Source organism: Rattus rattus, chromosome 13 (genome assembly GCF_011064425.1).
Source record: "Rattus rattus isolate New Zealand chromosome 13, Rrattus_CSIRO_v1, whole genome shotgun sequence".
NCBI classification, from domain to species: domain Eukaryota; kingdom Metazoa; phylum Chordata; class Mammalia; order Rodentia; family Muridae; genus Rattus; species Rattus rattus.
In genome coordinates, this window is record NC_046166.1 from 75115251 (window position 1) to 75143141 (window position 27891).

General features: G+C 46.8%; 1 protein-coding gene across 1 annotated transcript in view; it reads left to right on the top strand.

Annotated features, from left to right (window-relative positions):
- Positions 1-5103: 5103 nt before the first annotated feature.
- Efnb2 (ephrin B2) overlaps positions 5104-27891 on the top strand; it is a 41234-nt gene continuing 18446 nt past the window's right edge. Inside the window, exons 1-2 of the mRNA XM_032919537.1 lie at positions 5104-5583; positions 27424-27707. Of these exons, the coding sequence (XP_032775428.1) occupies positions 5453-5583; positions 27424-27707 (415 nt within the window). The 5' untranslated portion in view covers positions 5104-5452. The remainder of the gene's footprint in view (positions 5584-27423; positions 27708-27891) is intronic.

The following is a 27891-nucleotide window of genomic DNA, read 5'->3' on the forward strand; positions in this document are numbered from 1 at the left end:
TTCACTGTGGTAAAGAAGAATGAAATCATTTTAAATATCTTTAAAGATAAGCATGAGGTATATAGTGTGAAGGTTTTAGTGAACAGGATACCTTAGTACTCGTACATGTCTGCTTCATTTACCTGAATAGATTATAAAACTAAATCTCTTGACATAACTTAGCTCAAATTATTTCCTGATTCCTACACTCTATTATTTTAATGTGACTCTTCAATCCAGTCCCTGTTGCTCTCGGTTGCATGTTCGTGGTTTGGACGTGTTATTTAAAAGTTGCTTTTGCTTTGCCAGCGTTCTAAGCACTATCTGAAGAGTAGCCTGGGCTCCAGATACTTGAGATCAGCCTTTTCGTGCCTTTACCCTGTCACTCAGTTTCTTCTGCAACACGTGAAAAGAAATCAGTTGCTAGGTGACGGAGTGTCTGCTGTTGGAGACTCCACGAGATATACTGGGTTGTTCCTGTGCTTAGTAACTGATTGCTGTTGGGTCCAGGCTACAGGGAAGAGGGTGTCATTGTCAGTAAATGCAGCCACCTTTTACTGTGCTATAGCAGTGCGGTAGTTTGTTTCTTCATCTGTCCCACTGCCCTTCTCTACATATTATAAAAGCTAATTTTCCCTACTCTCTGAGCAGTTCAGATGTTCCCTAACTTACTAAATATAAATACGCCTTTAATTCAGTCTTGTTTTCTTGAGTTACTTGAAATTCTTTGCATTATAGAATTATTGACTGTTTATTTTTATCATAATATTTAAAATTTGTAGTTATTGCCATTAATATTGTGGAGTCTGCAGAAATCTCAACTGTATAAACTAAACCTTTAAATTAGCTTGGTGTGAGGACTCTTTAATGCTTCAAATAGGGGAAGGGAAGCCTATGTGATTACATGAGGACTACTTGAGTTTCGCTTAGGATGCAGTAAGTGAGCTTGCTGGCGTTCTGAGTAATGACTAGGCCAGTTAATCACTGCGTTCAGGCTTGCGTGTGGGCATGTGTGTCTCTGCACATGCCTGCCTGCCTGCATGTGTCTCCACTTCAGTATATTAAGTGCTTTAAACCAGTGGCTTTATATTTCTTATCAGTTTAAGTAAACACAGAGTCTAGTACCATTCCAGTTAGTGTGTGCAAATCATGCTTGCTTTATGAGCCTCCTTGTTACTGGACATTTCCCATCCTGCTTTTAGCCCAAGCCTCTGGTATCACAGTTGTCCTCAGTTGCCTCTCACCTAGAGCGGTCGGTGCACCTTGCATTACTGGCCATGAGAGGTGCTGAAGACAGGACTAACCACCAGCTCCAGAAGTATGGTAAATGCTCGCTATTAGGTTTAAAGGCAAGACATGCAGATAGTGTTTCCCCAGCAGTAAGCCTTTTACCTGTCCATTGGTTGGACTGCCATTCAGCTGGCCTAGATTCCTTTGCCATCATAAGTGTATGCCGATGGTTTTAGAGTTGAGTCGTCCTGGCGAAGGACACAGTCACCTTAATGTAGGTTTGCACTGGCTAATGCATATCACCATACACGTGTAGCCAGTTGCCATTTGTCATGATTGGGCTGCTCTCCTTGCACTGCAGCAGAGCAGGTCAGAGTCCGCAGGATTCCAGTGTGGTGAGAGCCCTTCAGCCCCATCTGTTAAAGCAAACCACAGTGCTTGCTTTTGTACTAGAGTGTTCTGCAAAATATGTAGAGGTACAACTTTTACACTCAGTCGTTGGATTGACAAGTACTGTTTGAAAAGAACGTGGTTCCCCTTTCAATCCTCAGATTATTGATCGGAGGATGTGAGGATGATTGCATTTTTCATACTTAAACTTTGAAACCAGTAAATTAAAGAACTGCATGTTGATGACTCAGAAGGTTCACACAGTCATATTTTGTTAAATATCTCATAACTATGGGATTAAAATGAAAGTGCTTCTTCACTATACATGTGGGTGGCTCTTGGGTCTCTTAGGGCAAAATGGCTGTTCACTTTGAATTGGCAGATAAAGAATTAAGCATGGGACTGGTTGACTCTAAGTCCCTCTTGGGCCATTTGTAACATGGCCCTATTACCTAGGTATTGCCGTCAGTGGTTCCATTTGTAGGTTACAAGCAGTGACATTTGACTTTGCATGTTCCTTATCAATTACCTAATCAGTTCATAAAGCAGAGACCTTGTTTATGGTAAGGTCAGTTACACACTGGCGCGTTGTCTACCGCATTACCTAACCCAGTTTGCAGGGTGGGCCTTCATGACCCCTCAGTTCACATTAGGAAACGCTTCGTTTCCTACTGCCTACACTGCTTACAGTATACAAATAGCACTACCATTACTGCAGTTGAAGCATACTATTTTTCCATTAATACATAAAAGAAAAGGTTGAACTAGAGCCAGTTGACTGCAACCCTTTCCTAAGGAATGTGATCACACTTTCCCCTCCAAATCAAAGATTGGGAGCCTTTGATGTGGTCAAGTTGAAGAACAGTCAGAAGACCAGAGTGGTTAGCATTGGCTTTAAGGTGTGGTGTATGGTACATTTTTACTGGCTAATGAATTGTTCTTTCTGAAACTCGGCTTTGCTTCCTCTCTGTAAGAAATCATTTGTATTTTGTAATAACTTGTACTTTTAAAATTCCAAAGTCTACTGACTGAGAAACATCCTTAGCTTTAGAATTCAGTGACTTCGTCTGCTGAAGTACTTTGTTGTCCTTTGGCAAAGAGTTGTGTCCTGTTTTCAAAACAAACCCAAGAATGTATTTGTAAAATGAAGTTCCAGTCGGAGACATTCAGTGTGGTGTGGCCAGGCTCTAGAATTTCTGCTGGTCGCCGTCTGTGTAAAACACAATGACATTTTTGCCTAGGATGATGACAAATGTAATATTAAATATGAGTGGCTTGAGGTTGTGTTTTAATTTCCCAAATTACTGGATAAACAGTTGACCAGAATGTTAAGTGTGCAGTTACTGGCTCCTTGTGCCCACAGGTATCTGCTTACTACAGGTATCTGAAGTTAGCTCCATGTCCCCTTGTAAAGTCACACAGTAGGAATATTATGTGTGTGCTTTTTAAAAAGTGCATTTACACTGACCCCAAGGTAAAAATGCTTTGGGTGTTAGAATATCTGGCTTACTGAAAATGGTATTTTTAGAAGCTGGGTTATTTTCAGACCTTACAAATTTCCTCCTTTAGTTTACCAGAGAGAGGATGTATGGGGAACTAAGAGGTCACAACTTAAATTTCATAACACATACTGAGTCAGACCATGACTTAAAAACCCTTTAACTTCACACTAGATTTCTATGAATTTCTTAAGTGAGATCTTTAAAAAAAAAAAAAAAAAAAAAAAAAAGTGCCCTTTTATTCTTCTTCCCCCAGTAAAGGTCAAATAGCAGTGCCTGTCAGTTTTTCAGTCAGGAAGTTCAAAAAACATTCCTGGTGTGTGTGTAGCCCTTGCTTAGCCTAGTGTGAATCCCATCTCAATACCCCACCCCCAATCGTATTGCAGGCATACTTAAAAATAGTAATTACAGAAAAGCTTTTCTCAAAGCTGTATTTTGGTGAGTGTGCTCAATACTTTGGATGTTTTAGTGTTTTGGTTTAAGATGAGTTTTTCCAAATCAACTCTTAGCACACACTAACTTACAGTTTTTGAAAGCCAACACTTTTAGAGCTCGAAATTTGCTTTAGAGAAGGGGGGCCATAGTAACTAAATCCGGTGTTCATACAGCCACGTGGGTGTTGTGTTTAAAGATACTGGTGTGGAAACTGCTTAGTTCCATATGAAGAAACTCTGGTATTGATGGACAGCATTTTAAGAACAGACGTGGTTAATTTTTGTTGGGCCATGGGCTATACATGAGACTGTGCCTTCCACCTACTGTGCTCTCCTTGCTACCGGGCCTCTTAAGTGTTTTTCAACTTGGGAGTATTTGGATCCTTAAGATCTGATTCGGTAGCTGGTCGACTTGTTCTGAAGTACCGAGGGGTAAAAGTGGGCGCTAGTGGGCGCTGTGGATCCGTAGAAGTCACAGCCGTGGTGCAGTTCTCAAAATCGGTCTTGGGCAAGCAACCGAGAACCACAACTGCCACTTCTCTGACTGATAGTCGTCCGGGTCAGCCCTAACTTCCCGGCCACTGTGGGGTCGCGGGGTCTCTCGGGAGCTAGTGAAGAAAAATCCACTCAGACTTTGGCAGTGGAGCTTTGGAGGCGCTGTTCTTGCGGAGAGAGGACCGGAAAGGGAGCGGGCGCACGGAGATAGGCGCGAGGCGCACGGAGTTGGAGCGCGGGGTCGGGATGGGCGGCAGACGGGCTCTCACTGCCGGTGGGCAGCTAAGGCTCGCAGCCTCGCGGGAGTCTTTTTTGACTTGCGTCAGGCCGGGCTGGATCACTTGGTGCCAGAATCAAGCTAGAAGGCCCTCAACTGGAGGCGCAAAGGAATCCGCGAAGGACTAGGGCGCCGTACGCGCGGGGGGCGGCGGGGAGCCAGCGCCGCACGGGGGAACGCTGCGTTCGCCAGGTCTCGCTCTATCTTAGCGAGGGCACTCGGCAGCCCAGGCACTTGCAGGCCGAGGCCACCCTGCCGTCGCGAGTGGCTAAGAGGCGGCCAACCCTGTGCCCTGAGCCTCACGGGGCCACTAGTGCGCGGTCCCCGGCGCCCAACGGGGCTCGTCCCGGGGGCGGGGCTCACCTGTCAGGGGCGCCGTACCTCTGGTCGCCCAGTGTCGGATAGGGCGGCAGACGGACGGGAGTGCTGTCCAATCAGCGCGTGCTCGCGGCGCGGCAAGCCAATGGACTGCATGCGACTGGGCGGGGCCCCGCGTTTATAGTGCTCTGACAGCGCGCTGGGCGCGCTGACTCTCCGCGGCGGGGACTGAGGCACCGGTCGGATCGCGGAGCTGCGCGCTGAGCGGGTCCTGGCGCCCTCCCAGCACACAAAGGCCCGCGCGCGTCAGACGCCTGCGGGAGTCCCAGTGCTCTCCTGACTGCTTAGCGGCGGCGAGTTGCGAGGATTCAGGAGGCGCCCTTTCTCTCTGCGCTCCAGGACATGGAACCGCGCCGACGAGGCGCTCGCTTGCCCGGGCCGCTGCCCGCTGTCCTGGATCTATAGTCAGGCGGCCCCTCTCGGGGAGCAGCACCCGCCACCTCACACCGACTGGTCTCTCCGCTGCGGGCCTTTGTCCCGGCCCAGTGCCCTCGCCGCGCCCGCCCTCCGCGGCTGGCCCGGCACCCTGGAGCCGCACGGGAGCCGGCTGTCCCAGCTGCGTCCGGCGCGGCGCCCCGGAGCCCCGAGTCCGCCGAGCCGCCGCGCCCCGCGCGTTCGACCCCACCCCGCGCGCTGAGGGCAGCGCAGGGTGAGCGCACCTGGCCTCGGCGACCGCGGGAGCGGCGCGTCCGCCCGGGAGGATTGGTGGTCGCGGCCGGCGGTCGGTCCCATCGCGCTCCGGAGTACGCAGAACTGGGAGCGGTTTGGCCATGGCCATGGCCCGGTCCAGGAGGGACTCCGTGTGGAAGTACTGTTGGGGACTTTTGATGGTTTTGTGCAGAACTGCGATCTCCAGATCGATAGTTTTAGAGCCTATCTACTGGAATTCCTCGAACTCCAAGTAAGTGGCGTCCATGATCCTTCCCTCTTCCGCGGTGCCCTCGGCCGGCGCCCCGTGGGTACGCCGTATGGTCCGGGCGGGAGGAGGCCTTGGAGCCTGTTTCTAGAACCTGGGGCTCATGGCCCCCACCCCCCACCCTTCCACATTTCTCTAGGTGAGGACCGGCTGAGCTAGAGAGCGCGGGTTCCAAGGGTACTCTTTTTGGGGTTCCAACCTCAAGTGCTCTAGGGGTTCCAAAGCCCTGGCGACTCGGTGGCATGTCCGGAAAGGTGTCTGATGGCGTTACCCGGCCCTCCCTTCTTTTTCGAGGACGGAGAACGTTGCCACTAACCGGGCTACAGACACACACTGGCGGGCTACAGGGACTGGAGAGATGCTGCGCTTGCGAGGAGCGCGGGAGCCACGGGTCGGGGCCCAGCGAGAAGGCGACAAGAACTGAGGGTCTGGGGTAGTGGAGAGTCCCTTTGAAGTAGGGACGCTGGGCCCGGGGCGTCCCTGAGCCCGGGTGCCTCGGCGCCCTTTCCCTAGCCCAAATGTGTGCGGGGAGCTCGATGGCTCGGCCGTAAACTCCGGCGGCGAGCCCTCTGCATGTCGGCCTCTCTTTTCGCGTCCCAACTGGTGGTCTAGCTCCCGTGCGGCGCGGTCCGCTTGGGTGGCTTAATTTTAACGACGCCTTCAGGGCCCTACCCAGTCAACGCTGCAGCCTTTGCACTTGGGGGATCGGGAGTCCCTTGTTCATATTTGCTTTTAGCAAAGCTCACAGTCGGGAGAAAACCAGGCCTGAGTAACTTTCAGGTCTGGGCTCCCAGGGTGCGCTCCGCGTTTCGAAAATGCTAGCCATCCCTTGGTATATGCAGCCATGGCCCCAGTAACCGCGCCTGGGTGCTGCCTCTTATCTCATTTTCCAACCATCGCCAGAAAGTGCTGTGCGGAATTCTGGACTCAGCCCTAGGAGAGCGTGGAGACCCGGCTGTCTCCTAGCCGGACTCAGACCTTTCAGATTAGAAGCAAAATCAATGGCCTAATTGAAGTTGAGCGTGTGGTGCACGGCTTCAGAGTAGAGGTGAACGAATTGGTTTTTTTTTCTTTTTTTTTTTTAATTACTCCATAAGCAAAGAATTGTACCTACTCTTTTGAAAGTGGTAAATTTTAAATTCACCAACATAACTGACCAAACATGTTTCCCCAAGAAGGAGCAAAAAATAATCTACAGTTGTAAATGACCCAAAACGTTTTTTTGCGTGCTGCCAGGAGGCCCTTGTTTTAAAGTTACTGAGGCCCCCTCTAGTGTAGTCTTCATCTGTTAAATAATTTTGTTTTGTTTTGTTTTTTAAAGCGAGGTGTTTGCATTTGCTCTCCTGGCGTGGTATCTTTGCAGCCACACGGGATCTACAGGCACCTGGTGGTGCCAGAAGGCGCCTGGCTGGGATCTGAGCGCTGCAGCCTTCTTCACTCAGACTGGGGCCCTGGTGGTGGCTGCTGCTGACGCTCGCCGTGCCTACAGAGGTCACCCTTCCCTGCCGAATGCTAGCTGTGGGCGCGCCCATCCCCCCCTCCCTTCCCCGGGCTGCCTGTTTTCTCCACTTTGCACTTTCACTCACAGCCTCTTTTGGAGAGGCTGAGTCTTTCTCCCCCCCCCCCTTCGGTTCGGATTTAATATTTATATTTAAATCTAGTTTAAAGAAATTCCAGTGAACCCCTTCCGAGCAACATAACCGTCTTTTGTGTTCCTAGTGACCACTATACTTGGGTGTGCAGCCGGAAGGATTAGAAATAACGAGTTGTTTAAACCCCACCACCGAGCACACCTAGCACCTGGAGAATAATGTCTTCTATTTGAAACGTGTTAAGGGAGGGAGTGGTGACTTAATTTACATTTACTATTTGGTCTTCAACAGTACAGTTTTCCGAGCTGTGGCCACAGATGTATAGAGAGCTGCTAGGGCCCTGGGTTTTGGAGGGGCAGGACCGTGCAATTGGTGTGATTACTCCCTGGCCTCCACAATAAAGTGTCTTGGAATTTTCCTGAGGATGGCTGGAAGTCTTTGGAAAGCCTGTGTGGCTGAATGCTGTCTGTGAGATCAGAAAGACTTCTTCCTAGGAAGAGTAATACAAAAGGGCCTTTTAGTATTTAGTGCCTGGCATGGCCTCCCTAGTTCACTTTTCCAGAGGAAAGTTTCTGTAGGTAAAATGCGGCAGGTAGGTGGGTAATCGGATGCTTGAAAGCTTCACTTCACTTTTCCTGAACTGTGGGACAAGTGGCTTGTCATGAAGCAGGCATTGGTAATTAGATTTGTTTCATTCTGGGGTCAGCCTTTTTAGCAGGTGGTCGACACAGGGAGCACGCAGCAGCTGTGTGCATGTAGAGCCCAGGAAAATCCTTTGTAAACTGGAGTCTCCATAACTACTTTAATCACATTGCCTGCCATCCCATCCTGGAGAGTTTATGTAATAATCAGAAGTTCTGTGTACTCAAAGATTATGCGGCTGCCCTGTCAGATTAGTCACATTGTATCTGAAGATGCTGGTGCCGCTTAGGTCAGTTTTCAACTGTTTTTAAGTTCTGGAAAGAGGAGCAATGCCTGGTAACCATTTCTAATTAACATTTCGGTAGAATACCCTCTCCAGAGTGGTGCCTGCCTGTTGTTGTTTTGGTGAGTAATAGTTTCACTTAGGATTAGCAACTCTACACTGACATAGTATTCTGAAATAAGTTACACCCTGGAAGACTTCCTTCCAGTATAAATTTATGTCTGGGGTTTTTATTCTATAGGCATTACATACTAGTTAATTTACAAAGCACCCTGCTTTTCCCGTGTAATGTTTTTCCACACATAATACTGAATTCCTGAAATTGACTGAGTTGATACAAAAGAATGGCTGGATAGTATCCAGATAACCTGAAACACAGGCCTCTCCCTAGTCAGGCTCTGAATAAATACAGGCCTGTCAGGTTGATAAACTAAACTACAATGGATAGCACTGTTTAAATAACCGGTCAATAACATATATATGCCAGCCTACCTTCCATTGTGTCTGAAATTTCTATTTTTGTAGATAAACAAATGCAGATTCAGCCTTGATTGAATAGCCCCTTGAACCGTGCTCCACAGTTTGCATTTGGGCCAGTCTTGCTGGTTTTAATAGAGAGGGGGTTGGGGGAGAAGCAAACCACAAGGCACCGGGGTTGGAATGGCTACCGCTCACATCCACAGTCCTCACGCTTTGTCAGGATGATAGACTATAGGTTGTGCGTTGCCCTTGTTCCACAGCAGAGGCAGGCAGAACACAAAGACAAACGTGGATGCCTTTTCAGATGAGAATCTGAGAGTCATGCGTCCCGGGACTGAACTTCTTAACCTCCTGCAATTACAGCTTCCAGCCCCAAAAGGAGGGTTGAGGCTAAGATGATTTGCTGGGCCCTTGGTTCTAAATGGTTGACAAAGCCTAGCTCTTGACACTTGTCCTACTAATGCAAAGAAATGCAAATGACCCCAGTGGTTCTGACTCTGCAGCTAGAGCCTGAAGACAGGTGAATTAACCATCCCCAGGGACCACCTAAAAAGACCTTGTGTTGGAATGGGTTCCAGTCTGCTGGAGAACTGGCGGGCTTATTAGCTTTACCCAGAACCTCTTCCCACTTACTAAGACGAATCCTGTTGGCAGGTCCACAGGATAACCTCCTTCAGACCCGCAGTGTGGGCACCGGAGTAACTAAATCCTTGTTATCTAATCTTCGACTGAAATATTTTGGGTCGCTCCGGGGAGCTTAGTCTGTTGAAGCCGCATTTCAGAAGGCATTCACGGAATGGGAGACTATTCCAGATCCAAGCATGACTGAAGGACATCGTCATAGAAGTGGGAGTGGCGGGGAACAGCAGACCCCCCTGGGGAAAAGAATTGCTTTAAGGAATGATATTTCTTTGACATTCTAATGAAAACTTTATTCTTAAGATGTATAATTACAGATTGGACATTTAAGAAGCCCCCGTCTCCAAAAGAGATGATTGAAATGTCTCTAGTGACTGCCTTCCTTTGCTGAGTAAAGAATCCTGTTTTTCAGGTCACTTACACTTCTGCATAGAGAGAAGTGTTGGGCTGTTTAAAATATTTTGGTTAAAATATGCAGATCCCGTAGAACTATAAGCTTCTGGAGAGGAGTGAGCTCTTTCTCTAGGTAGGTTCCCCTCCCACCCCACCCCCTATAAAGGGGTGGATTAGAAGGGGGCCGCGGCCAGGAATAAGAACAGCCCAAAAGGAAGGATAGCAAAGGAGACATGTTCCGAACCGCCTGGAAGAAAACTCCTGTGGCTTCATTGTCTCTGCAGTGCTGAAGAATACAAAAGCAGGCAGTGAGCCCTTCTCCCGTGATGGGAGATGCAAGCCGTTGACGTGGCTCCCCTGTTTAACTTGTTTAATTCTCATTTTAAATTCAGGACTATACCGGGGCCCCGTGTGAACTCTGAAGATTTCTTTAGTAATCCATTTTGTAGTTCGGAATCAAAAAAAAAAAAAAAAAAAACCAAAGTGAAAGGGTCTGACACAATTTGCTTTTATTTTTAGGCAAATCAACCCTGGTCATAGTTAATAAGGGGATTACAACCCCGGCTACGTCTTTACAGATGTAAAGTAAATCAAGGGCAGAGCATAAAGAAACTGATCCCTTTTGATTGAAGTACGGTAAAAAGGCATAGAGAAGCTAGCGGCAGTAATCTGATTGTATGGCAATAAAACCACCATTTTCTGTCTTTCAGATAAAAATAATGTGGTAAATCCACGCAGTTCATGAGATGTAAAGGCAGATAAAGGGGAAGCCATGGCAACATATAGATTAGCTTGATGTTGGAAATGACACGTCCCTGAAAGGGTGTGGGGCGAAGGCCCTTGCTCCAGGCTGTTTGGTATTATGTGAGAGCCACACAGACTTGGGAACCGGGATTAAGAATCATGAAAGCTCCACTTGTGGTCTGGGACGGCTGAAGCCGAGAAGGGGAGCTGTACAGTTCTTGCTCATTGGTGGAAGATAATATGGCCAAGGTAGCATTCATTGACAGCCTTTTCATAGACCCGAGATGGAGGCTGATTAAAACTCACAGCTCGCTGCAGTCCTTAGGGTCTGGAAGCTTTTCCTGCTTAACTCTTGGCCTGACAGAGCCAGCCATTCTGTAGGATTAACTGCCCTTCACCACCCTTGCCTTCATCTATTTGGGCTTCGGGTAGAGGCCTGCTGGGCAGCAACAGAGACCAGAAGGAGGATAGGTAGGCCTTGAATGATCTGAAAAGAAAACAGAGGCCTTTTGATTTCAGGACACCCCCTCCCCCGCTCGGGGGTGGGGGTGGGGGGGTGTATCTTTGCATTGCCAAGGCAAAGAAAGGGTTGAGCTGCTGGCCCTTACCTGGGCTTCTATCTCTTCTGTGAGGTTGGTCTTTTCTTCCCTGGGGAAATTTAAGAAAAAAATAAATAAATAAATAAATAAGAGGTTACAATCTTGAAAACGGTAAGATTTGGTTAGTTCAAATAATCCATCTATTATATCAAAACTTGGATTCCAAAGGTTCCGGGCTTTCTTGACCACTGTGATCGGTAATCTGCAAGTTGGATGGGACAGGCTCCCTGGTGGAAATGACGCCATTAGAAAATAGTGGCGCCAACCCACACTAAAGGCAAGAACAGGAGCTCTTGGTGGCGTTGACTGTGACTGCCCTCTGTCCCCAGCAGCTTATAAGGGAACTGGACTTTAGTGCTGGTCTTCTACACTACCCATTTTAGTCAGTAGACAAAGCGAGCCATTGACTCCTTGCTGGGTTAGGTGCAGAGTGACACCCAGAACTGGTTCAAGCCACCAGAAAGGAAATATTTGCTTTATCGTCATCTTTTGGCATTTTAAGAAAGTCTTACTATTTCTCCAGGACAAGGGCTTTCTTCATGGAGTGGGTCTTGGAGGTTAATTTACACATGGAATCTGGGAGCTGTCTAGATGATAAAGATTGTTATTAAATATTCTCTCTAGATCCATTTTATTGACTTTCTCCCTGGTTCTCACGCTGGACCATAGTTTGGGGGTGTGGATAGGTCCCCTTGGGATCTGCTTTTCTCACTACTCTGAGAATTATGAGAGACTTCCGCTGTAGTATATCGAAACACCTGCTAGTTTGCACCTTCCTCTCTATCTTAATTCTGAATCTATACCAAAAAGGGCCATTGGATTTGCTGAGATTCATCAAAAGGGAGGGACACCCCTAATTTACAAGCTGGTCACATCCCAGCACCTTTCATTCTCCATTTGACAATGATTGCTAATGGCCCATTCAACTAAAGTATTTGCTTGTTAGCGGGGAACAGAGAATGATAAATGTCCAGCAAGCTTGCCGCCTCCTTCAGCTTTTCACACACAGACTGGTGCATATTTATGGCGGGCAACCCGACAAAAGGAGAAGCTGAATCGCCTTGGCCTCCAGCTTTCCGTGAGGCACAGGGTTAAAGTGATTAAAGAGCTGTGCAGGAGAGCCCTGCATCTGTTTACTGACCATGCTTTCCAGGGCCCTCCATTCTCCAGAGCGTACCTGCACGATACATGTAGAAGTGTCCTCCTCTATCAGAATGGAGGGCTCAGACAAGTTGTGTGGAAGTGGAGCTGGGTTCCCAGTGTGGCAGCATTTCAAGGGTTGCAGCATTGGGGTTAGCAAGGGGCTCATTCAAATGTTTTCCATGTCCAAAGTCAGACATATAATTCTAGTGCGGAGCACTCTGGGTCTGGGATGCATACTTGGCTGATTTCAAATTTTAAAACCACAGTGGGGAAAAAGCTCTCTCACAGAAAGCAGGACCCTTCTGCCCAGTTCTCTCCACAGAACAGGAAGAACAAATAGGCTCTGAGTGAAGAAGGTAGAGCTCATGCCTCCCCTCCTCCCCAGCCTGCATGGGGGAAGATTGGAAGTGCCCAGGTGGAGCGCTTTCCAAGTGCAGTGGACGAGCCCCTGGTGAGCTACACACTCAGGAGACATCCCTTTCGTCGGCATTGTAGATAGATCCTACACAGAATGATTTTAAAAAGTCCAGCTCACTTTCTCTGTTGAAATTCAGTCGTGTCAAATTTTAATCACAGTATTTATAGCACTCCCCTAATGGTGGGGCGCAGACAGCCACCGAGACATTTATCTGTACTTCTCATGGACACTCATCTTGAACCTCCCTAGAATTTGTGTGAGTGATGCTCCTAAGTTCCGCGCTTGTGTGTACAGGGAGTGATGAGGTACGTGACTTGTGGGGCAGCTTGCTGGCTGGGCCGTTCCCTTGCCTCTGTGTATCTCTTGGAGTTTCTATCCTTGGAGACAAAGTTGCCTTTGAGATGACCTCTTCCATCTACTCACCGGATGGCAGATGATCCCCAGGCACAGTATGGTTGGTCACACCACTCGATGAAAACCCTTCAGCCCTTGCCTTTCCCTAGCTTGTGTTACCTTCCTGAGTCCCTACCACATCCAGCCTCAGTTAGAATCCTCTAATGATTGCACCGAGTGGGCTAAATCAGGTAAATCTCCAACTCAACAATGTATCTAATTGAAGGAGTTACATTTTCCATGTAACTGGTCATCTGGATACTTTTAGGTTTCAAACAAGCTCTTGTAGGTCTTGAATCTCCTCTTTGTGTGAGAAAACAGATCGTGAGGGAAGACTAGAGTTCCTCTAGAAGCGTCCTGTTCTGTATGATCTACATCAAACAATCTCTTTCCAGCCCTCCTTTGCGATCCTGTAGGCTTGACAGTTAACCCCAGGTCTCTATGTACAGGGCGGCTTCCACGCATGCTCAGGTGCTTACCACCTGCCGTATCTGCAAGGCAGGGGCGGACTCTGCTTCATTTCGGCAGTTCATTCACCTCTGACCCTTGTGGGCATCCAGTAAGTATTCGTGGGATGGGCAGGCACAACCCAGATTTATGTTGTTGATTGCCTGTGTTTTTATCACCTGCTGTCAGAGATCCAAGATCCACCCTCCAGAATCAGGGCCCCTGAACTCAAGGGTACCAAAGTCAGTTGCCTTTGGGGATTGTGAAAACTGGTTTCTGGACCCAACCCAGAGTTTCTGATTCCTGAGGGCTAAGGTGGGGCTGGAAGATAAACACTTTTATTGCAAGTTCCCAGATGCTACTACCAACTACTGGTGGTGATGGGAAACCATTTGGGAGAACGGTCTTGGGTCAGCCTTTTCTGGAAGAGAATCTAGCAGTCTTCCTACTTTCAAAGGCTGTTTAGGACCCAGGAGGAAATCTGGCCTTTACCCTGCCTCTGTTCTTCCTTATAGAGGTTACAAGGGCCCAAGACAATTGGCAGTGGTAACTTGGTTAATTAATTCAGTAAGGCCCTATGCCAAGAATAAAGTCAAAGCAGAAACATCTCTTTACTTGATATTTTTGCTTTGGTTTGGTTTTTGTTTTGTTTTGTTTTGTTTAAAAATTTCTCGGTGTAGCCCTGGCTGTCCTCTGTAGACCAGGATGGCCTTGAACTCAGAGATCTGCCTGTCTCTTCCTCCCTGGTTCTGGGATTAAAGTCATGTACCACCATCCCCTGGGTCACTCCTTGGAATCTGAAAGCCAAGTGAAAACAGAAATATTCCATTCTGGGATATCATGGTGTTATATGTAGAGAGAGAGGACAGAAGAGGGGAGGGGAAGGTAGCCAGGCCAGGGGAGCAGTCCAGGCGAGAAGGAACTTGAGTTTTTAATGAGAGCAGTACCTCTAAGCAAAGTCACAGTAGACTGCTGGAAAACGGCAGTGCACAAGCCAGGACGGTTTGGCCTAGAGCAGCGTCTATAATGTGTTGCGCCTCTGAATATCCACAGCACAGAGTCAAATCCCATGCGTGGAAAAAACAGATCCTGTGAGACAGCAACTCATTGATCTCAACAGTCTTTTTGATGTGGGGATTATCAGTACCCATTGTTTTAAAAGTGAGTGTCATCATGGGCAAGTCTGGCTATTGATTTCACCAGGACGGTGGCTGATCAAGGGTTTCACCTGTGTGAGCCAATCCTTGCTTAGCCATTGATTGGCTGTGCAGTTTAGAACAATATGCTCTGTGTTGCTCATCCGTCTACCATTAGATTAGAGACAATCACATAGTGGAGAGAGAGAGAGTAATAAAACTGTGGGCAGGATTAAATGTGTAAAGGGCCTGGCTCTGAGCTTGGCACCCGAAACCAGGAGACATCAGCTACTGTTAATCATGTTTACTGATGTCTCCTGAATACCATCCCCATGCAAGGAAAAAAAATGAAAACACACTTTGCTAATAAAGACCAACACTAGTATTTTAAGCTCTCTAGTTGTTTAGTTTTGTTTGTTTGTTATTCCTACTGACTCTTTAAGACTTTCTATTTTATGAGCACCTTTTAATTCTCTTTTCTATTACCAGGCTGGACCCTCTTGCTTTGCTCCCCCCCCCGCCCCCCCCACCAGTGCTGTCTTAGAACACAAGTGCATGTACAAGCCTTAGACACTCTTGTTCAACTGTTCTTTGTAAAAACCATTTTGTGTATTCTGATAAAAGATGTCCATCCTTGAATAAGTATATGAATCCAACCTGGGTTCAGGGATGGGCAGTGTGGCTTACCCCCCTACCCCCCCTTCCCCCCCTACCCTCCACCACGTTTAGAACCCTTGCTTCCTGCAGATCCCTATTTTACATAACAACAATTGAATGCAGCACTCTCCAAATACCAACGTGCTACTGCTCCAAGGGCTGGATACATATACATACGTACTCATTAAACTTTCTTGGAGCCACCAATGGGAAACAGTGTTAGCCACTTAATACTAGTTGGTGAAACTGGGACCAAAGTTGGTTAACCAAGTTTTCCAAGGTCATAGGAAGCTAAGAAGTAGATCTGGCTGAAGTGCTCTGGTGTCTGGCTATTCAAGTCTCTTACGTGGTGCAAGAAATTGGCTGTGGGTAGGTTGAGTGTGTAGTTGCTCAAAGCAATCCACACAAGGTGGAGAAAAGACAGTGAATGTGGTCTTCTACTCTTCATGTGAGGAGTAACTCTCCTTTATCCTGGGGGACAGTTCCAAAGGGACCCTTTGAAGCTCACATCTAAGAAGGTCCAACTGCTGGAAACAGAGTCATTGTCAGCCCAACTAAAGGATGACTAGGCAGTTTTTTTATGCCATATCATATTAATGCATTTATTGCTTATGACGCCTTTGACTATCAACTGTTTTCCTTTTAAGAATTTAAGTGATTGGTCAGTTCCCCCTGGGAGAAAGTCTGGCTTCCAGAGTCATCTCCAGTTTGCTGCTGAGTGTGTGTCAAACTAAGGAGATAGTATGACATCTTTTTTAGAGTCTAGTCACAATTAAATGCCATTTTATTTTGGATTTTGGGAACCGTGCCAGCTTCCAGCTTGTCAGAGCTGAGAAGACTCAAATCAAGTCCAGGCCTATTTCTACAGCAAACGGGGAGTCTGGCTTCTTGCCTGTGGATTCATTCAGTTCAGCCCATCTGGCTTTTGATGTTCTGCAAGTTTGGAGCAGTTTGTTTAAGGAAGCCAGGCGGTGAATATTGGTGGGCCTGGGGTTCTCTGGACTCCACGGTGGCGCCTCTGGATTTGCATTTTCTTCACTCCCAATCTGCCTACCACCAGAACAAACTGCCTGTCTGACAAAGCAGCTGAATCTTGACTTCTGAGGCTCTGAAGTGCCTCAGCCTGGCTTCCTCTCAGCTCCTCCCTGCCCCGTTCTCTTGTTCAGTGGGAGCCTGCTGGAGTGACTCTGGAGTGTCCTGTGTTTGGGCCATGGAAGAGAGTTATCAAAAAAAACCCCATTTGTTCATGTTTCCACCATGTGACACAGTGCTGGGTGATCTGTATCAGTCAGTAACCAATTCCCACTCCTCATTTCTGTCACATACCGGGTTTCTCTTCCTCTTCTTCCTCTTCTTCCTCTTCTCCACTGGCGGTGACAGGAGGAAAATAATTCCTGCCACACCCAAGGGGACCTATGCCTGACCCCTCTCCTGGAGCCTGGGAAGCTGCCATTTAGGGGCCTGTAAAGCCATTGCACACAACCTTGTAAACTGTTGTTGCTGACTTACGAGGCTTGCCTGTCAAAGAGGTTACCTCTCAGACCCACGAAACTGAGTACCATGGTCCCTTCTGTCCTTCTCAGATTTATTCCTTCAGCCACAGAAGGCACCATCTGAGAAGGCACCGTAGGGGAAGACATGAGGGGGCAGGCACACAGTAGGGAAGGGTTTCTTTTTGCTGGACACCTCACAAAAGGGATGGGCTTCCTTAGATCAGAGTGAATCGATTTCCCCAAAGGCAGAGAAGGCTTCAAAACGAGGGAAGAAATGTACGTACGCTGGCGGGGATGGGGCAGGTAGAGGGAAGCGACGGTGTGCCCCGCCAACACTACTCCTGGATGCCTGGTCTTGGAGTGTCAAACCATTCGCTCCTTGTTAAATTTACCGGTGGCTTTCATCCCTGTGACTTCACCATTGAGGTAAATGAGCAAATGGCTCTGAAACAACAGAGAGCCAGCTGGAGGTGCCCTTTGGACCTTTCCTCCATGAGAGCCATCTTTCCCTCTAGGGCCTGGCCTATAAATAACATGGGGTCCACCTTCCTTTATAGACTCTTGCTGAAAGCACGGCTGGAAACATGACCGTACAGGTGCTAACAAATTATGGTTGGGAAAGAAGGCCGCAATGCCTCTTGTCACTGGGGTTATGAAATCCCAGTTTCAATCATGGAGCCGGCCGGGCTGGCTTACCAGCAGAGCAGCCTGGCACATACCTCTCTTGCTTTTTCAACATACAACCCCAGCACTCCAGCACTCCAGCACTCCAGCACCGTGCTTTGGCCCTCAAGTCTTGCCTTGGCTGGCCACAGAATTTTTTGTGAGTATTTTTTTTTTTTCTTTTTCTAATTGAAGGGAGGTGGTGTAGAATAAGCCCGGAATATCCTTTGGCCAATTACGTAAATGGAGACCTGGTTTTGTTCTTCATTCCATAGCAGATTTAAATAGTGTCTGTTAACTTGTGAAAGGGGGTGGGGGGGGACCAGCTGTGGTGTCTGCGTCACCCAGCTGAAGGCTGACTTGGAGATAATCAGCAGAAAATACAACCTCAGCCTGTTACAGGTGTGTCCCTCTGGGGAATGAAGGCGTTTAGACAGTATAGGTAGAAGGGAAGCAGATACCTGTACTGTGTTCCCAGGAGAGGAAAAGAGACTGTTTAAATGGTGAGGATATCATCTCTGAGTGTTTCAAGATCAAATTTACTCTAGTGACGAGTATTTTGTTTAAATTAGCATCATACCACAAACAGGAGGTTAACATAAGAATGTGTTCATTTTCATGCAGTTGTTACAGCGCTGTAAGCTGTGAGATTTCACTGTGACTCGTTGGTGTATGTTTGGAGGGAACTATCCCCCCTGGTATGACTCTGGGATGCAGTGTGAGGTCATCAGGCTGGAGAAGGAAAGCCCTTACTAGTGCCTGATAACTAGTTTGGTCCCTTCTTCAATCAGCTCCCCACCTGCTGGGGCTGCGGAACTGGTTCTGGGTCTGTGTGCTCACTCCCCTGGGTGCTTGGATTTCTTCTCTTCTCATCTTTCGGCTCCTGAAAAGGTTTGGCTTGTGGTTGGTGTGAAGTTTGAAATGCACACCCCACCCACCCCTCACCGTCTCCCATTTGGAACACTCTAATGGTCCCCCCCAATTGTACAGCCTGCTTTCAGGCCCCTGTTCTTATCCTTGAATAAATCGGGCTCAGGTTGCACAGAGCATTTGTTTTAGAACACCGAAAGAAAAGGGGCACCTGTGAAAACAGGCCACCGTTCCAACTACCCATGCACGTTCGAATTAAAGCAGAAAATGTCAGTTAAAGCCTCCAATTACTACCCTACTTCTTGAAGGTTTGAAGCCACTAGCATAGGGGTGTGCTTGCTGGAAGTTTCAGGGTAATTACTTGTTACTCTAAGCATGGTATCTGGTAACCTAGTTCTGTGTGAACCTGACACCTCAGAGCTCGCTAGCTACACCCCACTATTCCCTGGTTTCAGAATAAGTCTGTGTAGAAACTTGTTCTGATGTTAAAGTGCCAAAGGGGGCAGTAAAGTGCTGTTCACTAAAAAGGGGGAGAAAAAAAAAACCACATCTCCCAGGACTTTCTTCTGGAAGCTATTGCAGTGTCTTTCTTGGGCGCTGCTTCTTTACTTATTCATCTTATAACAAACCCTTCTGTTCAGGGCATTTCTAGAACAGACGATTAATCTACAGCAGAGCTCTAGCAGTAACCGGAACTAACACAAGACTGAATATTCTGCCTGTCTGCATCAGGTTCACACACTCACGACGCGGAGCCATTCTTGGGGAGTATTTATATTCCCCGCTGCACGGAACGTTCCAGAGAGGAATCTTCATCTGCTGTGTCATGCTGGCCTAACTGCGTATGGACACCACAGGCATTGCAGAGTTGGGCAAGAGACTAGGCTGATCCTGAAAGGCTCTAGAATCCATACTAGGTGGAGGATGAGCCAGCTTACACGTGGCTGTCTTTTTCCTGTAGCCTTTACCACTGGGTTAAAAAGCAACACAAGCATTATATATATATAATATATATATACATACATATATACATATACATACATATATGTATGTATGTTTGCCAAAATGTGACAAATTCTAAGTATCCTTGATATACAGTGCTGGCTTAGGAATAATCTAATGTATTAATAATGTGATTTGGGGTTTTTTTTCTTTCTAGGATGACCCAGTTTGTAAAACTGGCTCCTTAAAAATGTCAGCCCAGTTCCTGATTTTACCAGTAGTGAAATCTAATTGTATTAATCTCTTATTTTTCATTTATCTGGATAAACGTCTGCTCTAAATTTCTGGGCCAGAGGGCTGTCTAACACGTAGGCCACAGTGTCAGGTTGTGCTTTCGAAGGCCATCGCCTCAGAAAGTCAAAATATCCATAAGCATTTTAAACAACTAAAACGCTTTCCGAAGCCAGAGCTGAGAAAGCTAGTTCAAAAGTATACTTCAGGTTTTTACGTTTGTTTATTGTTTGAAGTTTTTGGGTCCTGGGGGTTAAACTTTCTTCTCAGCTCTTTCTCTGCCTTCTCTTCTGAGACATGGTCTCACTGAGCTGCCCTGTAAGCAACAGTCTGTAGTGTAAACAGACCTCAGGATCGTGACCCTCTTGCCCTAGCCTCCTGGAGTAGCTGGGATTACAGACCTATGTCTCTAGGCCCAGCAAGTTTAGTTTTTGAAGTTGTCTAGTCTGTTCGTGAAACCACTGTTAGCTGAGGAGAAGTTTGAAACCCACAGAAACCTAAAAGTCACCAGAGCCCCAAATGGTCACAGGTAACTGTCAGTGGTGCAGCTGTCTGTGTATGTCAGTCTCTGTGATCAGTCCAGCGCAGGCCACATGGTTTACAGATGTGCCTTTCTGCAGCTGGAGTAAGTCACCTGTGTCAGTGGTCATACACAGTCCTGGGTTGCCTAACAGTGGGGCATCTTCAAGGAATATCTCTGTAGGGGAATCTGATGTTCAGACTAAGATAATTGTGGTATGAACCTTTCCATACGCAGTCCATGACTGACCAAGATGATGTTGCAAACTGTATGGTTATACTAGATGTCATTTCAAATGAAAAGAAGGCTAAATGTTTTAATAGGAGGTACTGCATATTGGTTTATGAATCTGACTTTGCAATATTCTGCATGTGAGGAAAGCTTACAGTTTTCTGTGGCTATACCCCGTTGGCTGCATCATCCACTCTGGGGCCAGACTTCATAGATGCTTGTACCTGGCCTAATGGTGCAGAAATAGGAAGCAGTTAAATCACTTTTTCTTTTCTGGTGAATCAATCGTGTTAGGTACCGACTGACATCTTGTCATCAGAAGCCATTGCTTGGCATTTCTGAGACATGCTGCCCTGTCTGGAGGAGTCCCACCTGGCCTAATTCACCAGACATGGAGACTGCCTGTTTCTATGTATCGCCTGTCATTTCACCTGCACGGCCACAGACAACATCGGCTCTGAGCAGCTGCGTTGTAACTTCTTCCTTAGCCTTTGTGAGGATTGGCCAGTGTGAGGAAACTCATATGAAGTCATGAGGTGTCTGCACTGAGATCCCTACTGTGGACACTAAAGGATGAGTAAGGGAAATTGGGGTTTTCCTGGTGAGAGAAGTGGAGAAAACCTTCAGGTCCTCGGCTCAGTTGACCCCCAGGATCTCATGTCCTATGGCACAGGGTAAAGGTCAGGGGCCAAGCTAGCAGTTGATACGTCCATCTGACCCCAGGCTCCTGGTGACAGGATTTGTTAAGCCCACAGAAGTCGCATGCCTCAGCCTTCTGTCTCTATCCTTGACTATGTTTTCTGTGCGTTATCCCAGCATTTGAAACCAGTCTGGCTCACATGCAGGCAAGCTAGGGCTTTCTCCTCTACCGCTCATTAATTCCACCACGTTCTCCATTGTGAACATTGAGGAATATTAAGTTGTGTGATGTGAATCGAGGTTTGTTTTGTTTTTTTTTTTTTTTACAATGAAAAGTATGAGATTGAAATGTCTAATTTAAATTATTAGAGATCTAATTTAGATCACTAAATATTAATGTTTAATGCAGATCATTAGAGTTGCTCAAAGTATTCGGCGTGGAATACTTCGTTAGGCTCTAAGTTTGGCAGAGCACTTTTTTTTCAAACTTAAGTCAATAGGGCAGCCCACAGGTAAAAATAGACTGTGGCATCGTCTCACGCTCCACCAGGCTTCTGACTTTGGAAACCGTACTTCAGAGTTGCCTACTCTATCCTAGTTCTCTTCTCTCCCCTACTGGAGACAAAGTCGTGGAGTCTATTGTCTTGACTGGAAATGAGTCACTGGGGAAAACCATAGGAGTGACCTGTTTCTGCCCAGTGTTCCCCATGAGCCCCAGGGACTCCCCAGGGAAAGTGAGGGATTGAGAGTCAGGGCAGAAGTTGCCCTGGGGCGGTGTATGCTCCCCGGTCGGCTGGCAGCTCCGCGTTCATGCTCAGTAACCAATACAGAGAGGGAAGGCCTGGCTCTGTTCTCCTAGCTAGGCCAGAAACATCGCCCTGGTCCTTAAACCCAAACCCCTCTGTACAAGTGGTGTAGGTGACAACTGGTTTTGGTTACAAGATGACCCTTACCCCAGTTTGCCAAAATAAGTCATTGTGTGACTCCCGCTGTGGAGAAGGTTGAGTTCTGTCGACTGACTTGGTTTTATGGCTGTGTGTTTAAGCATGATTGAGGAACGAATAGTATCTGCCTGGATTGTTTGGAGTCCATTGTAAGTTTACATCTAAAACACAGATTCTAGGTGGTTGGCTCACTTCTTCACCTTACGAGCTCTTGGCAAGGGACGCATGCCGGGTGGCCACCTCAGAAAGCGCCTCGTGTTCCAGCCATTGGATGAGGGGCAGGCAGCTAGATGTCCATAGTTCTCTGTGGCATTCTCGCAGGCTTCAGTGCATATTGAGGGTCCCTCCACCCCCCTTGACTTCATAGCTCATCAATGAATAGCTTGATTTAGAAAAACATGTATTCACAGAACCAGACTCAGACACTCCTGTGAACACAATGCGAACTGAGAGGGGCAGGGAAGGGGCTTTTCCTGTTGGATTTCTTCTCTCACCCCTGAGGGCTTTACCTCTTATACAAGGTATACACTTGTGACTTAGACACTGGGGTAACGGGCAGGGAGCAAGGCTCAGCTCTGCTTCAGGCTGGCCATGGTTTTGTGATTTGCAGCCCTAGATGCAAATGGTAGCTGCCTTGTACTTTCGACAAAGCAGGATTGTTGAAAGCTGTGGAGACCCAGAGAGCCAGGGCAAGAAACTACCTGGGGGGACAGTCAGTGGAATGGCACCTTGGCTTGGCCCTTCTGTGTATTTGCCCTGGTGAGATGGCCTGACTTCAGAGCACCAGCCTTATCTGTGACCTACCTTCACTTTGGGGCACTTTGACTTCAGCATGTGTCGCTGTTAGCTTCTGTTTATCCACTCATGTTTTTTCCATGAGGACATCATTTTATTTAGCCTTATGGTACGATCACCACTTGGGCCCTCACTGTGAAATCAATTGCACACTATGGGAGTGGTTCAACTTCAGGGAGCTGAGTTGTCAGCCCCTAAAAGCTCAATTGTCGTCTGTTAAAGTCCCTCAGAGCATCTGGGACAATATGTAGCTTGCTGGGCATGCTGGTGCAAATTTTGTAATCCCAGCACCCGGGCAGTCGAGGCAGGACTATCAGGCTAGCCTCATGTACATAGTAAGTTCCAGGCCAGCCTGGGTGGACTCTTTCCTTGGGAAGATGTGAGCAAATGCCCCCTCCTCATAGGACACCATTGAATCAAAGTACAATTTTTATCAAAGCCCAACTTGAAGAACCAATGAGGTTTTTTGGGCTCGTTTACAGACCAGGGTAAGGGATTGTCTGTGTGAGGATGGATGACCCCAAAGTAGACACCACCACAGAATGGTCTCAGCCCAGCATGGATGGCTACTTCTCCATGGCTGCACGAATGGCACGTGCCTTCGGTGACCGTTCACAGTTTATGAACACTAACTAGCACCCCTAGGGAATACAAGGCCATGGGACAGAATTACACGCAGCTAGCTGGCCAGTGAAGGAGCACCCAGAGTCCAAAGGTGCGTTGGCCCTCCTCACCCCTTCTTTCCAAAAGGGGGATATCGACAGGTAACAGTCCTGATCAAGAGACTCTTGGAGGTAGTCACAGCTGTCCTGATGAAAACGCTGGTCATGATTGGAAAACAACACTCTACAACACCCTGCCTCACACCAAAAGCCCCAGTTTGGTCATTTAAGTTGTATCGCTCTAGCTCTGGGAAGGTGAGGGTTCTCCAGAGGTCTGTGTTGGGAGATCTGCGATAGCTTTTTTTTTTCTGCCCAGCTGTGCTCCCTATCTTACCAATTGAACTGATGGTGTGCTGACCCTCCACAGATAGACTTCAGGTACAGTTGTCCAGCACTACAGTGCTGGGGCCTTTTCTGTGGGTTGCCACACAGACCCCTCCCCCCTTAATGAATACTTGGAATAGCAACTTGTTAGAGGCAACAGATCAAATTCTGTTTCAATGTTCAATACGGTAGTATTGTATGTATCTTCCTTGAAGCTTTAGGAAGAGTAGGCCTGGCCTGAACCACATCGTATATGTGTACTAAATCCGTAAGGTCCTGCCCTTCCACTTGTCCATTCACAGGTTACCTTGATGCTCCCATCATCAGACTGTGCACACCGAATCGAAAGTAAACACTGAGGCTGATTTGCAAGATGAATCAAAAACTCATTAAACTATTTACGTGATTTGTTCCTGCTGAAAACATCATCAGAAGCACAGCAATTTGTGAAAGCCACACTGACTGATGTGCTCGCGCCCTCAGCTCATCAGGACCAGGGTTGGGTGCAGGAGCCTTGTGTCCTGGTGATGAAAGAGACTTATCTGAGTAGGGGAGCCAGCCACCTGTGGTGCCTTGGTTAAGCAGTGAAAGAGATAGGTAGGTAGGTAGGTAGATAGATAGATAGATAGATAGATAGATAGATAGATAGATAGATATGGTAGATAGATAGATAGATAGATAGATAGATAGATAGATAGATAGATAGATAGATAGATAGATAGATAGATAGATAGATAGATAGATAGATATGGTAGATAGATAGATAGATAGATAGATAGATAGATAGATATGGTAGATAGATAGATAGATAGATAGATAGATAGATAGATAGATAGATAGATAGATAGATAGATAGATAGATAGATATGGTAGATAGATGATAGATGATAGATAGATAGATAGATAGATAGATAGATAGATAGATAGATAGATAGATAGATAGATAGATAGATATGATATGGTAGATAGATAGATAGATAGATATGATATGGTAGATAGATAGATAGATAGATAGATAGATAGATAGATAGATGATAGATAGATCGATCCTCCCAGAGACCTAGGAGAAATTTGAATGAAGAGAGACCTTAATGAGCCAGACTTCAGACATAAGGAATGCTGTGGCAGGGGTAGGGGAGTATCCCCAAGGCTCTCACAGATACACTGGTCAGTAGGGCATGGCCAACCACTCACAAAGACCTGAATGAGTAGATGGAATACACCTCGGTTACAAAGACCCCTGATTGTGGGAACCTGGAAACTACTCCCTCTCCCTCTAAGATGGTGGAAGGACTAGCCTGTAGTTCAGACCTGTTTTTATATAGGAGACGTGTACCAAGCCTAGCTAGCACTTACATGGTTTCCCACCGTGTCGGCTGTACCAACTACAAGGGGAGCTGTTTCAGGGAAGGGAACATGTGACGTGGGGTGGTGAGCTCAGATAGGAATTGACCCTAGTGCTTGCCCGTTAGTTTGTGTAAGTCTTAAGGGTTTCCTTTAAAGGTTGAGGGATAGGCATAAGGATCGGGAAGGCGAGCAATTTAACGTTCCTGGAATTAGTGTCACACCTATCGACACTCCCCTCAACCCCCTCACCCCTGTCTGGTCCTGCAAAAGCCACAGGACACTTTAGAATCACTTTGGGGAGAAGGAGGACTGGGTTATGTCCAGGCCTGGCAGAACGGAGTTGAATTTCATCTAGCAAGAAGAACCTACCTAGAGAGAATGGGCTTTAGAATTCCCTGGGGAAGCTCTTGAGACCCTGGGGTTGTAGTTTTACAAAGTCCCCTGAGAACTGTGGAAAATGCCAGGTCCTCAGTAATCACCTGGGTTTGCCAAAAGTCCTAGAGAATTCTTTGGCAAAATACACACGGATGTTTTAAATTTGTCACCATTTTATAAGTTCATTTTGAGTTCTGTTAAATGAAAAGATTTCATTATAAATGGATCCCGTTCCTCACTCAAAGTTTTTCCCTCATGGCTCCAGAGGAGGGCAAGTGCACATGGCAGTGTACTCTAAAGTCAGAGGATGGCTTGGAGGGGTTGCCTTTCTCCTTCTACCACATGGGCCCCAGGTTTGGTCTCAAGCACCTTTACCCACCGAGCCGTTTTGCCTGCTACACTGTTGTTTTTAAGTGAGTGAATGGTAAATCTGTTCTTGCTAAAGGGACTAATTTAGTTAAACAAACAACAATAAGACACTGATGTCAGTAGACCACCCTCTTTTTGCCATTGTACAATAACACCCAAGGAAGTAACAAACAATTTTGTGTGCATGCGTTTGTGTGTGTGTGTGTGTGTGTGTATGTGTGTGTGTGTTCACCTTTAAAGAGTATCAGCGAGAGGTCGTCATCATCCTTATCATCCACCACCACCACCACTACCACCACCACCACCACCACCACCACCACCACCATCATTAGTAGTCTTACTAGTGGTTTTGGGAGACAGAGTTTCTCTGTGTAGTCCTGGTTGTGCCACCGCTGTATTTTGCTTGTTTGTTTGCTTTGCTTTTAAGATACGAAGTTGGGAGGGAAAAGGAACTTATGTTGATGGGAGGGGAATACAGTGGGACCTGGAAGGAGGGAGTAGAACATGGGTAAGGCCAAGATCTATTGTACACATGTACAAAATTAAAAACAAAGTTTAAAGTAATCAGTTTTGAGTATGAGTCTACAGTGTGAGCTGGGCTATCTGCTACTTTGTAACCACAAAATACCCTAGCTGAGAATTGGTGGCCCGGTTACATAAATCACCTTAGTTGGTGTGGATTTGAACTTTGGGAGCCCCGTCATCCTTTTCTCATCTGTTGCTGCATCCTGGCCCCAAGGGTCATCATGGCTGGTGGGCCTCTCTGGCTAAATAATGCCAGAGCCCAGGCTGGAAGCACTGGGAGGCTCTGCTTTGTTCCGGAGCTTTAATATTTTAATGAGCCTGCAGGCTTGGCTGCTCTCTCCGAGTGTGCTGTTAGTGTTAGCACTCGCAGAAGGATGTTCATTAGGAAGCTCTTGTTTCGGTGGCTCAGAGAAACTCCCCATTAGGGAAGATCTTTCAGCAACATGGCCAGCAAGAGAGGAAAGGAGGAGAAGCTTTTAGCTGGGAACATCCAAGGGATTTTGTGTCGGTAGTCTTAGTTCTAAAGATTTGCTTCGAAGAATTAATTGGAGCAAATACGTCTCAAGGGAGGGGGAAAGGGAAGATCTGTAGAGCAAGGAGGGTACTTGTCCTCAAAAGGAGAGGGCTCTTCTTCATCTTGCAGCTGAATCAATAGACACTAATTATTTCTGGTTATCTTTTATGGGTTTGTAAGACATTTCTTTTGTTCTGTGTAATAAAAAAAAAACCCATTGTTTGATCAGTGACTGACTAATTATGATAAGTAATTTGAAACATTCTTGATGAAACTTGTCTGTTAATTAACATCAACAGCACATGGAAACGACCAGGACAACAAAGGGCTCCGTGCATGCTCTGTTCCTGGAATTGATGGGATCTCTCTGGCATGCCCAATAAACCAGATGCCAATGGTTAAAAAAAATAACAAACAGGTGGGATGGTCTGACTCACCACCGGGGGGAAGAGTTGTTGTAAAATCCGCACAAAAGAGTACTGGAGTATTGCAAGGGCAGGGTGAGACCCTGGTGTCATCAGGCAGCCCGCTGGTCCCGATGCCTCAAAGGAAGACGAGTTCATCAGGCTTTTGTTTCTTGGGTTGATCCTAAGGGCCCCAGGAAGGCTCTTTGCCCCAGGAAGACACCTTCGGTGAATCAGGGCACAGCACTGAGCTGTCCTGCCTGGGGTGATTGGTAACACCTGGCTCTTTAATGGCCGCTCTTAAGATGTTCACTTGTATCAACTCAGTGGTTTTTCTTTTATGCTTTTTAGATTTCTACCCGGACAAGGCCTGGTACTATACCCACAGATAGGAGACAAATTGGATATTATTTGCCCCAAAGTGGACTCTAAAACTGTTGGCCAGTATGAATATTATAAAGTGTATATGGTTGATAAAGAGCAAGCCGACAGATGCACTATTAAGAAGGAAAATACCCCACTGCTCAACTGTGCCAGACCGGACCAAGATGTGAAATTCACCATCAAGTTCCAAGAATTCAGCCCTAACCTCTGGGGTCTAGAGTTTCAGAAGAACAAAGATTACTACATTATATGTAAGTATAGCTCTCTCTCTTTATTCCGTAGGAATTAGGATAAGCTAAGTGGGTTTGTATTCATTTCTGTTTCCTTTAAATCACCATGGTAAATGATTTGTCAAGAAGCCTTTTTTTTCCATTTGTTTTTTTCTAAGATAATTTTAATTTGGGACCCTGTAGTAACCGTATTAATTAAATATAA